This window comes from Neophocaena asiaeorientalis, unplaced genomic scaffold, assembly GCF_003031525.2.
Source record: "Neophocaena asiaeorientalis asiaeorientalis breed wild unplaced genomic scaffold, Neophocaena_asiaeorientalis_V1.1 scaffold629, whole genome shotgun sequence".
In the NCBI taxonomy this organism is placed as follows: domain Eukaryota; kingdom Metazoa; phylum Chordata; class Mammalia; order Artiodactyla; family Phocoenidae; genus Neophocaena; species Neophocaena asiaeorientalis.
This window is the reverse complement of record NW_020175468.1, coordinates 6,590,260-6,602,750: the sequence shown is the minus strand read 5'-3', so window position 1 is coordinate 6,602,750 and position 12,491 is coordinate 6,590,260. Positions and strand designations below refer to the sequence as shown.

At 55.1% G+C, this 12,491-nt stretch overlaps 1 protein-coding gene across 5 annotated transcripts in view; it reads left to right on the top strand.

Annotated features, from left to right (window-relative positions):
* POU2F2 (POU class 2 homeobox 2) overlaps positions 1–12,491 on the top strand; it is a 103,168-nt gene that overhangs the window by 30,340 nt on the left and 60,337 nt on the right. For 2 of the 5 annotated variants that reach the window (XM_024768766.1, XM_024768770.1), the window contains one exon: positions 5,338–5,343. The exons of the other annotated variants lie outside the window; for them this stretch is intronic. In XM_024768766.1, the coding sequence (XP_024624534.1) occupies positions 5,338–5,343 (6 nt within the window). Of the gene's footprint in view, positions 1–5,337; positions 5,344–12,491 lie in introns of those variants that run through there. 5 annotated transcript variants of the gene reach the window in all.

The window sequence follows — 12,491 nt, the reverse complement described above, 5'->3', positions numbered from 1 at the left end:
GTTGGTGGCAGCGAGGGAACCAAAGGAGAGATGTGCGTGGTTGTGGGGGGGAGGGATGGGAAGAAATGGGGACGCAGAGGAGGTGAAGAGGGAGAGAAAAAGGGGAGAAGGGGCAAGAAGGAAGGGGAAAGGAGAGGCGTAGAGGAGGAGGCAGTAGAGAGAGGAGAGAGCAGAGAGCAGTCGACTGGGGACGGAACTGAAAGGACGGAGGAGCAGAGCGGAGACAGAGAAGAGAAGAGAAAGGAGGGAGGCCCAGGAGCGCAGACTAGAGAAAGAGCGGCCGGCCGGGCGCTGGCGGAGGAGGCGGGCGGTGGGCGCTTTCATCGCTGCGGCCCCCAGGCCAAAAAAATAAAGGAAAAGAGGAAAAAAATAACACCAGTAAAAAGACGAAAATAAACCACATCGCGGCTGGGGCCATCATATACAAAAAGGAGCGAGCGCAGAGAGGAGAGACAAGGTGGCATCTGCGCCCGACTGGCTTCGTTCGGCGCTTTGGAGAGGCTCCCCGGGCTGGGCGGGATCCCCATTTTGGACCCTGCATTTGGGGAGCGGGCGACTGTGGAGAAAATGAGGCGAGAGGGGGTCAGGGCTGGTGGCGGTGCCGCCTGTTTGTTTGTTTGTTTGTTTCCTCCCTTTCCTGGGGGTGTGGGGGCCGGTGTAGTGTGATGATGGTGAGGATATCGGTTGGTGATGCTGTCTGAAGCTCGGAAGCAAGCAGGGTGCATGGGGGGGGAGAGGTAAGAGGGCACGGGCAATGAGCAAGGGCTGGGGGTGGGAATGAGGGGCAAGAGAAAGAAACGGGGCGCCTCGGACTGCCAGAAGGGTGGAAGCCGGGATCGGGGCTCCAAGAGGCAGTGGCATCTCTGGCCGGAGAGGTGGGCAGCAGAGCTCCAGGGCCCCAGAGCGATGTTGGGGAGCCAGGGTGCGCCCCTCAGTTCTCTGGGCAAAGTCTGTAACTTGGGGAACCCCCTTGGCCGCCTCCTCCTGCCTCTTTTCTCCCTTCTCTTTTCTTCCTCTCATGTCCTACCTCAGGCTCCTTTTTCTCCATCTCCTTTGCTGGTGTCTCTTTCTCCCTGTTTTCCAGTTTCTCTGTCTCTTCCTCCTCTCCACAAAAACTACCCCCCACCCCCTCAGGTTTTCTTTTTTTGCCATCTTCCTTTTCTCCACCCTCCCTTTCTTTTTCTCTCTTTTCCCCCTTCCCCCTGTCTCCCTCCCTGCCACTCATTTTCCCTGTCGCCCCGTCCTTTCTACCCCCTCCCTCAGCTTCATTTATTCATCACTTTTGTAGCATTCGGCTTGAACAGCGTGCCAGGGAGAGGGGCTCTGTGCAAAGACAGGACTGCCCCAAGTTCCCACCAGAGCCTAAGCCTTATTCCGCAGACCCATGTATTTCCACCCTCTTTCATCCCTGCTGGGGGCGTGGGTCTGCCCCGGGTGGGGGGGCTCTAGCGCCATCCCCCTCTTTCCTCTGGCCTCCTGGAGAAGTCCTACTGGATGCTCACTGGGGCCATGGCAGGGGGAGGGGAGGACTTTAAGTGAGGGCTCATGGTTCTGGACTCAGCCCCGCTGAGAGAGAAGGGTGTGGACGGGAAAGAAAATGACACGGATGGCTGGTGGGAAGTGAAAAGGGGAGGCCATTTGTGCGGGGGTCCATCTGAGAGGGTCCTCAGAGCTTTTGCGCCCCAGGTAAAAGATCCAAAGAGAAAGCCTCTGGCCTGCTGACCACTCCCCGCTCTTTCCCTCCATCCTGAGGCCTGCAGAGTTAGGGAGCAGGTCCTGGATTTAGGGAAAGACCCAATGAGACGCTTAACTCAGTAGTTTTTAGCCTCTTACCATCCTGCCAGGTGAATTTGCCCCCTCCCCCAGGGCGGGAAGGGAGAGTGTGGTGTCAGTGAGCAGTGAAGGGCTGGAGAGTACAGTCAGACCATGGCGGCCATGTGCATGTGTACATGGCCTGCGGGCATTGAGAGAGGCGTGCGGGAGGGACTGACTGTGTGTAGGGCTTGGGAGCCTTGGCAGAGTGAAGAGAAAAGGTGTAGAATCACGACAGGTGTGTCCAGCGGGGGTGGGGCCGGTACTCGGGGTTTCCATTGTGGGTGATGTGTGTGCAGGAGGGAGTTGGCGCGAGTATTCATCCTGGAAGTTCCTTTCCTTGCCTCGATGTCCGTGGAGCCCTCGCTGCATGTGCGCTCGGGAGGCACTCTGGCTCTGTGCGTGGCGGCCGTTGGCGCGTGTGCAGGTTTGTGTGCCAAGTCTGGCATCGGCGGTGAGTACGTCAGTCTGTACGTGCAGCGTGGTTGGCCTACAGGCTCTGCGTGCAAGTACCGGTGTGACTGTGGTGTGTGCCCCAAGCGCACACATGAAATGAAGTCACCTGTGTGAAAGTAAATCCCGTTTCGACATAGAGCTATTGTTACTGTTGCTGTTGTTATTCTTGCTAGGTGTCTCTGGGTCTCTGTGTGTCCTGGGCCAGAGGGAGGGTGGGTTTGTGAAGCAGGGTCCCGGTTTAGTGGTTAGAAACGTGCACAGAGGTCGTGGGCGTAGGGGTGGGCTCAGTAGCATGCTTGCACAGCAACCTTGAGGCTGGGTTCAAGAAAACAAAACCAGCAAAGATCCCCCCTCCCCGAAGTCTGCCAGCCCACAGAAACCTTCCCTGGCTCTTCCGTAGTAACAAAGCGTCCTGTGGCAGGGGGTGGCAGGCGGGCCAGGAGGGAATCGCATCAAGGCCACCGGCAGCATCTCCAGTTGCTGGTAATGGGATTCCGCATCTACTTCCTGATTTCTGGATAAGGCTGGACAGAGGCCCATCCATGTCCATTGGAAAGGTCCAGATTCCTATTTCCCTTAGGCCGCTGGCCAACCCTCCGGCCGGTTGCAGTGCCGTCCTTGGGGGCCTTGGTTGCCCTCACTTCCCTCTGTCAGTCTTTGCAGGGAAAATGGAGGGTGTCTGTTTCACGGACCGTGGTATGGAAAGAACTCAGCCACAGTGTGTGTGTGTCTGTGTGTGTGTGTGTGTGTGTGTGCACCCACAGCCATGCTGTGTGTGTGATGGAGGTTAGCCCGTACATCCTAAACAGCATGCTAGCCAGATTTTTTTCCAGCAGACCCATCAGTGGTCACCCCAGGCCCCCTGCATTCTGCTTCATACACATTCGCTCCTTGCATGCAGGGGCCATAGGCCAGAATCCTTTCCCCCACTGATGTGACAGCCAAGCTAGGGCCCCCAACCTCAGCACCCCCCTGGGTAGAGCTTGTCAGAGCTCTGACGCATATTCGTAGTGTGTTGGGGCATGACCCTGGATGGGGGGACAGATGGCTATGCCAGTGGGTACTTGGACTTAGATGGGGGCAAGGAAGCAGTTTCCCTGTCTGGCATGTGGTGGTTAATTTCCAGTATTTTTTTCAGGATTGAAACGGTTGAGAAACCTGAGTGTGGGGAATTGTTGGAGGAGAGAGTGGACGTGGGGGTCTCCTTAGACCGGGGTCTGTTCTTTCTTCTAAATATATATCACTCATTGTTTTTCCCTTGGGCCTAACAACTCCTAATCTAATAATAATAATAGTAATAACGATGATGACACCTCTTACAACTGCCTACCTCTTACGGCAGCCCTGATGGTGCCCCTTTCACAGATGAGGGCTTGATTCTCTCAGCCTATGAGCACCCAGGCGGTGCTAGGACTGAGGTCTTGGACTCCTGGTATCACGCCTGGCCTATCTTTGGAGGTCTGCCCCTCTCCTCTTATCTGTCTCAGCACCATTTCCTTTCCCTGGCTCGGCGCCTTCCCCCACTTCCTCCCTGCCCCCTGAGACGTCCATCCACAGGCCCTCTCCCGGGACCTGTCAGGTGGATGGATGCCTTACGTGCCTCAACAAGGGCTTTGAGGACCTGGGTTTCGCTTTGAATCTTGAAGGGAAAGCCAGCAAAGGAGTGAGATTGAGAGCCCACTCTGTGGGTGACAGTTTGGGGCTGGCCCTCTTCAATGACAGGGTTACCGATGAGCTTAGGTTCCCTCCCTCTCCAGCCCCTGCTGGTGAGCCAGCACCTTCCCAGATGCGGGTGGTGGCCTTGAGAGGCAGGTGCCCCTTCCCTCACTCATCCACAGCCCCACCTTCTTTAGATCCTCGGGGCAGGTGGCTTTCCCAGCTCTGACACACTCGGAAGGAGGCTGGAGGTGGTGACCCCACTTCCTAGGTCCCCGAATTCAATAGGTATTTACTGAGTGGTGTGAGTCACCCAGCTAATGAAGTACAGTCAGTTCCCTGAGGTAGTCAGGCCATGGCAGCATGATCGCTCCTTACCTGAAAACGATTGTTAGGGACCAGCCATGGGCTCTGAAGTGGACCCAGCCTTAGACAAGATTCTGGGTGCCTGGAGCACAAAGGGAGCTTCTGGGTCATCAGGAATCTGGAGGAGGGAGATGTGTGTTTAAACAGGGAGGTGGGTCTTCGAGGATGCTCAGGCACTGAGGAAGGGGGCAAGCGGGGAGGGCGGAAAGATGACTGAGGGAAGTGGGGAGCAGGGAGGAAGCGGCCCAGGTTGGGGGCATGGCCCTAAGAGCTGAGGTTGGCACGTTGTCGCAGGGCCTATCTCTGGAGGTTCTGAGAAGTTTGGACTTGATCTCTCTGGCCCTGGGGAGCTATCACGTGTGTGATCTTGAGCGCACATGTGCGCCTTACGACAGCGTGCCTTGGACAACACGGACTAGTGTGTGAGCGTGAGTGAGCGCCTGTGCGCGCGCACACACACGCACACACACACACACACACAGCCCTTCACCCCGGCGTCCATTCGGACGCGCTCTCCTTCAGAGAAACTGGCAAGGGGGTACTTTAGCCGTCATCCCCAAGACCCTATACCGTTCAGGGCTGCGGCCCGCACACGTGAGTGAGTGTAAGAGCAGGCTGGGGACCCTCCCCCACCGGGGTTCGGACTCATGTGGCATTCACAGACTTAATCCCCCGCAGTGAGGCCAGGGAGGCAGCATCTGTCACTTTCACAAACACGCAGCAGAGTCTGGAAGAGACACACTCCGCTTGCTCACAACTGCTTGAAAAGCAGACGCCCGTACCGCGCTAACCCCCGTGCCCGAGACAGAAACAGCCCCTCACAGCCCCCTGCACCGAGGCCAGACCCGTACACCTAGTCACTCCCTGCATTCCAGCACGCACACACGTGTGAGGCACGCCCCTGACATCCACACGCTCAGATACTCCTTGACTTTAAGCACACCTGATGGTGCCCTAAGCCCTTGTTCACACACACACACAGACACACTCCCGCACGCACATACACACTCAAACACACAGCCTCGAGATCCACCAGAACCACCGTGGGCAGCGGTCATTGAAGAATGACCGCCTGAGCGGTGCGCCGAGGGGAGGGGGTTGCCCTGAGGCCTGGGCTGAGGGTCATACGACAGGGGACCTCAGAATCCCTTGGGGAAGGGGTCAGGCAGACCCTGAAAGGGCTCCGTTGGTCTGGACGGTTCTGCCAGGTAAGGGAGACTCAACAAACACAGGCCAGAGGCGGGAGCCGACTAATGGCCGAGGCCGCTGATGGCCGAGATGGCCGGTCAGCGAGGAGGGAGGCTCGACAATTGATGTGACTCGGGGCTGGACAAATGATGGCGCACTTGGCTGGAGCCGGCTGGGGGGCCACAGACCAGAGAACCGGTGGCCCTTCTCGCCTCAGTGGGGAGAGGGCCAGAGCCGGCTGTGTTGCGACGGGGTGGGTTTCCCAGCCTGGTCCTGCCGGCATCCTGCCTGGTGTGCGTGTCTTGGGGTCTTTGTATGGGTGAGTGTGCACGTGTGCGTATGTGTGTGTACATACATCAGCGTGCACCTGCCCCCGTAGAACTTTGTGTCCTGGGCACTCTTGTGGTGGTGCATCTGTGTGCATCTTCGTATGTGCATTTGTGTGTGTGTGTGTACACACCCACCCACAAAGTGTGCAGGGACCCTTCTTGAGGCACCTCGTGTACCTTTGTGCTCCTACGTGCATGTGTGCATTGAGTGTGCAAGGACCTTTCTTTTCATGAGATGCTGTGCACTCTTGTGTGCTTGTATTCTTTTTCGGTGTTGGGTGAAGGTTGGGGTGAGGGAGAAGGAGTGGCCTGGACTCCAGCTGTCCATGCACCTGGTGGCCCACAAGGCCGCCTTTGTGCATCCGTCAGAGCCTCTGTCTGGGCATCAGCGGGTGTGGGCTTGTGTGCTTGCCTGCTCCAGCGTCTGAATATCTGTGTGTCCACACAGCATCTCCCTCTGAGCATAGCTGTGGGTGGGGTGGGCCAGGACAGATGAGGGGGACATCTCCCTGAATCTATGCATCACCCCTCTGGAGGGGGTCACACAACCCAGGCGGGGCCTGGCTGGGACCCAGCAGCACCGCACAGTGCAGAGCGCCCCTCCTCCTTCTTCTCCCCGCGTGACCTTTGAGCACAGCAGCCCCAAATACATATTTATCAGAGGGGCTGTGGGGACCAGCCCCTCCCCACCCCTCCCCTCAGGGCCCAGCCTGCCTGGCTGCGGAGAAATTAACCTTGTGACACAGGAGCTCGCTGACACCCTGGCCCCCTCCCCATCTGCACGGCACATATGAGCATGGGTGGGTGTGCGTGAGAGAGAGGCAGAGAAGAGGTACTCATCCAGGCTGGAAAGGGGAAGAGGGACACACAACTGTACCCACGTCCATGTCATTCTTGACACACACACACACACACACACACACACACACACACGCACACACACCCTCCAAACTACAAAGTATAGTCAGAGACTTTGAAATTTTGAAATGGATATACATGCAGACACATGCAGTGGTTCTAAAATAGACACACGCACACACATTCTCGAATACATGACAGATCTGTGCACCCGTGGGTCCTGAGACCCAGGTACCTGTACCCTGGGTCAGAGATTTTCTTTAGAAAACGCGTAGATATAAAAGCCTACAAATCCACACAGGTGCTTGTGCACACATCTCCAGAGATGTTGAAATGGACATACCAGATATAAAAACAAGGATAAGCACGCATTCACACACAGCTATGAAAGCCCAGACATCTATGCGTGCTCGTAGGTGCCGAAACATCACACGGCAAGACAAATACTAAAACACCAGGCTGCTCCTCACGTGGAGAGTCTTTTCAGCAGGAAAGGTACAAACACAGATACTAAATATGGCGGCATCTCAGCCCACATGCCCATGGGTGCACACAGGCCACGTTCAGAAGTCCCACAGGGAAGCCACTCACAGTGACCTGAAGGGACGTGTTCTGAGTTGTAGCACACAGACATTCCCCACTTTAGACTTGTTCCCTTAGAGCAAAATGAAAATGGGTAGATGCTCAGGTCTAAAAACGTTCACGGAATGAATTCATTCATCACACAGGAACTGGGCCCTACGTGAGCCAGGCCCTATCTTAGAAGCTGGGAAACAGTGATTTACAAGACAGACCTGGGCCTTGCTCTCCAAGAGCTTGGAGCCAACAGGATGAGTACTGATTGGACCTGAGTGTGTAGTTGGTTATGAACAGTGATAACATCTGGGAAGGAAAGGAACAAGGGGCCGGGGGAAGGGATCGTGGGAGAACTTGGTTGAGATTGGTGGGTCAGGTGTAACACCTCTGTGGACATGACATTTAAGCTGAGCGTTAGACAAAACATACTGATTCTAAATGTGCACGCACATCCCTCCCAAAACTTACTGAGGCCGCACAGGCATAAATAATGCAGGACGCAGATGCCCCCACCCCCAGTCCTCTGTACCTCAGTGACCCTTTAGAAAACTCCTCTGGTGGAACACGGGGCCCCCCTGGCTGGGGCCCAGCTGTCTGGGCTCTGACAGAGATGCACAGAGTGTGCCAGGGCTGTGCTGCCTGGGAGGGCCCAGGGGGCTTCACTGAGGAGGTGACATGGAGCACTGTGGGCAAGGTCCAGAGGAAAAGGGGAGGCGGAGGGCTGTCCAAACAGAGGCACTCCCAGGAATTCCCTGGCGGTCCAGTGGTTAGCACATCGCAATTCCACTGCAGGGGCTGTGGGTTCGATCCCTGGTCGGGAACTAAGATCCCGCAAGCCTCGCCGTGCAGCCCAAAGTAAAAAATAATAAAAAATAAAGAAATAGAGGCAGTCCCTGTGCACAGGCACGGAGGTGTGAGCAAATGTACACATCACTGGACTTGCAGGTGTGTTCAGGTAGGGGCGAGAAATGAAGCTTGACATCACTGGGAAGGGCTGTGAGGCTCGGATTTCTCTCAGGCGTACCGCGTAGACAGAAGGGCTTTGAGGAGGGGCTTGACAGGATGTGAGCCACGTACTAAGTCAGGGATCTCAGAGTCTGGTGAGGATGAGGGACGGGAGGAGGCCTCCTGCCCTGCCCATCCACCCTGGGAACCCTGGACAAGGCCTGGCCAGGGCGGTGACACAGCTGCCTTCCCCCTGCTCCAGCCCCTTCTCTCTGCCACTGGGCGGAGTTGAACAAGCTACAACTTGCTCCCACAGGGAGATTTGCTGGGAGGTGGAGGTCAAGGGTTACAATCCCGTTTAGTGACCATCGACACTCTGCTGTTTTCTGAGGCCTCCTGTGGCCAGGCCTTACCTGGGTGCCAAGGTGCACGGATGAGCCAGTCCCTTCCCTGTCCCAGTGGAGTCCCCAGGATGGGAGGGTCGACCCTGAAGGAGCCTTGTCTGGGACTCCAAGGGTTTATTGAAGGCGTCTGGAGCTTGTTCTTAGAGAATGAATGGGTCAGAAAGCCCCACGTGGTATATGGGGAAGCAGTGAGGATGGAGCTTGGTTTTTGAAGGTGAGACCAACTTGCATCTGCCATCGTGAGCCCCCAGCACGCTTAGAACATCTTCTTTAGCCTGGAAGCCCTGCATGAACTGGTACCCGCTTGCCTGTTCAACTTCCGCACCTTTCTTCCTGCCTCCAGAAGCTCAGGCCGCTCTGGCCTTCTTGCTCTTCTGCAAACACATCAACCTTGGTCCTGCTTCAGGGCCTTTGCACCTGCTGTTCCTTTTGCCAGGAAAGCTCTTACCCCCAACACTACTCAAAGCCCACCTTCCCCAACAGGCCTTTCCTGACCTCTCAGTCTAAAGTAACAACATCTTGTAACCTACCCCTTCACCTGCTTTATCTTCCTTCTTAGCTCTGAGGTGTATATTCTTATCTGTTATGTCTCCTCCTCCACTAGCAAGTCAACACTGCGAGGGCAGGGACTTTGTCTTGTTCACGGCTGTGTCCCCACTGCCTAGAACGAGGCTCAGCACACAGTGAGCGTGCAGTGGGTGTTTGTCAGATGAACAGGACTGGGTCCCTTGCCATCCAGGTTGTCCAGTATAACAGTAGAGCTGGACGTTGGCGGTGCTGAACACGAGTGGAGGGAGCTCGCCTTCCGGGGCAGAAGGGGACCTGCACCTACCAGTGTGGTAGGGGCGTCGGCAAGTCAGGCCACCTCCTGCCTGAGGAAGGAAGCCAGCTGGCCGAAGCAGCTAGACTCCACACCCATCATCCTGGGCCTGTGCCCTCCACTCCATCTTCCTGACAATGCCCCCCTCACCCCAGCCAACGCACCCTTGCCCCCGCATCATCACGTCCGCTTACCCCCCAACTGTTGCCCTTCCCCCACTCCCTGACCCTGACAACCCACCCCATGACAGGAAAAGGCAGACCCCAGACTGCAGGGTCGCACACACCTTGCTTTGAGTCCCAGCCGCGGCTGTGGGCAAATCACATCACTCCTTTTAAAACCTCGATTTTTCTCGTCGGCAAAATAAGGTTTTTGTAGGGATCAAGAGTGATCTGGTGTGTGATGATGATGCTAATAATAGCTGCTATTTATTGAGGCCCTGCCAGGTGTTAGGCATTGTGCTAGGCGCTTTGAACATTTTTTTTTTTTTTCATTAAAAAAAAAAAAAACACAGAGGAAAAAAAAAATCGAGCACGGCGTGTCCCCAGAGTGTCAGGCCTGGTGTGCGGGGCTGTGAATCACAAAGGTGAACACAGCCCGTCTGCACAGGCCTTACTATTCCTACGTGTGCTCGCACACCCACCTGAAGTACCGCACCGGGCAGGCGGTGGGGGCTTGCGCTCCTGCTAGGCCCCTTTCAGCAGAAGCCTCAAAGGGTGGTTTGGAGGCCACTGAGGCAAGCAACTCTCACAGATGAGAGAGCAGCCCAGCCATCCCCAATTCCTCTTTACTAACTCAGCGGGAACTCCCATTGTTCGTATGTGGATTGCAGGGCTTGACACAGGGTCTGACCTAGAATTGGCCTCAGGAAGTGCTTATTGGATGAATGAATGGTTGAATGAATGAACAAGTGAACAAAGGAACATATAAATATATATTTTTGGCTGTGCCACGCGGCATGTGGGATCTTTAGTTCCCTGACCAGGGATCGAACCTGTGCCCCCTGCAGTGGAAACTCGGAGTCTTAACCACTGGGCCGCCATGGAAGTCCCTAAAGGAACATATCGAGCCTGGTGTCTTCATTGCATTTGTTCACCCCAAGACAGAGTACCAGGACATGCCTTCCTCCTGCCCCCCCGCACTGCATTCCCTTCCGCACCCTGCACATCCTACTCACATACATCATTTGTGGGCTGCTAATCCTAATATCGTTTCCACCACTTACTTGCTCCTTTCTGTGTCAGTCCCTCTCCTAAGTTGGTTGTGAGCATGGTCTTGTTGACTTCTCACACCACCACTGTGAGGCAGGTGTTACCCTCGTTTTATGTTTGAGCAAACTGAGGCTCAGAGAGATGAAGTGACTTGCCCAGGGTCACACAGCTTTTTGACCACCATGCTCTTCTGCTCCATAGAATCTCACGCCCTCTCACTAGTCCTCTGGCCCACACGCACACTTGATCTTTCAGGTTTTTCTCCTCTCGGCAGTGGGATGGCACAACCCAGGAGCCGGCTTTGGTCCCAGCTCTGTTACAACCAGCTGTGTGATGCTGGGAAAATCCATTCCTTCCCTCTGGGCCTCGGCTTCCCCTCCAGCTGTCCCTCCTGCCCATAAGCCCTCAGCCAGTTTCCTGAAGCGGGGACAGGGCACAGAATTCGGCTAGGTCCTACCCTGTCCTCTCTAATAGAGGAGAAACCAGAGGAGCTTCTCCACTCAGCAGATTTCAGATTCATTCACATTCTTGGGGGCTCTGGGCTCGGCTGGGCTTGGATGCAGGGGGAACATAAGACGAGCCTGTCTGGGAAAGGGAAAGGGGTCAGAGAAACACCACTCATCGTGTGTCTGCGGAGCGCCTTGCCACAGTCCTGCTGATGGAGGACTCATTAGCCCCGCCTTTTGCAGTTACAAACAGGTGTTAACTCATGTGACACATGTTCATTGTAGAAAAAGTAGAAAATGCAGATATGCAATGGGATAAAAAATCCCACCATGATCATCTAGTTAAATGAAAAAAAAAAATTAACTTCTTGGGTTTCCCTGGTGGCGCAGTGGTTGAGAGTCCGCCTGCCGATGCAGGGGATCACGGGTTCGTGCCCCGGTCCGGGAAGATCCCACATGCCGTGGAGCGGCTGGGCCCGTGAGCCATGGCCGCTGGGCCTGCACATCTGGAGCCTGTGCTCCGTGATGGGAGAGGCCGCAGCAGTGAGAGGCCCGCGTACCACAAAAAAAAAAAAAAATTAATTTCTTGATGCCTATCTTTCTAGATAGCTTTTTCTCAAATGGGAGTATGCCTACGAGTTTACCCAAAGAATGTATTAAAAGTCAGATGCCTGGGACCAAACTCTGAATTCTGACTTCTGGGACTTCCCTGGCGGTCCAGTGGTTAGAACTCTGCTTTCACTGCTGGGGCCCAGGGATTGGGCGGCACGGGTTCAATCCCTGGTCGGGGAACTAAGATCCCCCAAGCTGCACGGTGCAGCCAAAAAAAAAAAAAAAACTTAAAAAAAAAAAAGAGTTCTGATTTCTGCTCTAAACCTTTCTCTTCAGGAAAAAAAAAAAAGTGTGTGTGTATGTGCGTGCGTTTCATAAAAATGGAACCATAAACTACATACCAGTTTATAACCTGCCTTTTTTTCCTTCCTAACAATGGATTCGGAATGTAGCTTCCTTGTCAATGAATTTATTTCAAGCATACTTTCTACAAGTCTGCAGCCCCCCATTATGCGGCTGCCGCACCAGCATGAACTGTACCAGTCCCAGGACATCTAGGTTGTTTCCTGGCATTTCCTATTGTAATTACCCCCAGTTTACAGAAAAGGACATTGAGGCACAGAGAAGTCCCTCATATGTGTGAGAAGCTAAGGCACGATCCAAGGAGAGCTGGGAATGGCTTGGGTGCTGGGGATGGTTCCCAGCCTCACTCAGGGTGGGGCTGAGGGGCCCTGACCAGCGGGAGAGGCTTGGGTAGAAGCCACACGCAGAAGACACATGACCATGGGGTTTCCCTGGTGGTCCACTCCCAATGCAGGGGACACGGGTTCGATCCCTGGTCGGGGAACTAAGATCCCACATGCTATGCGCAC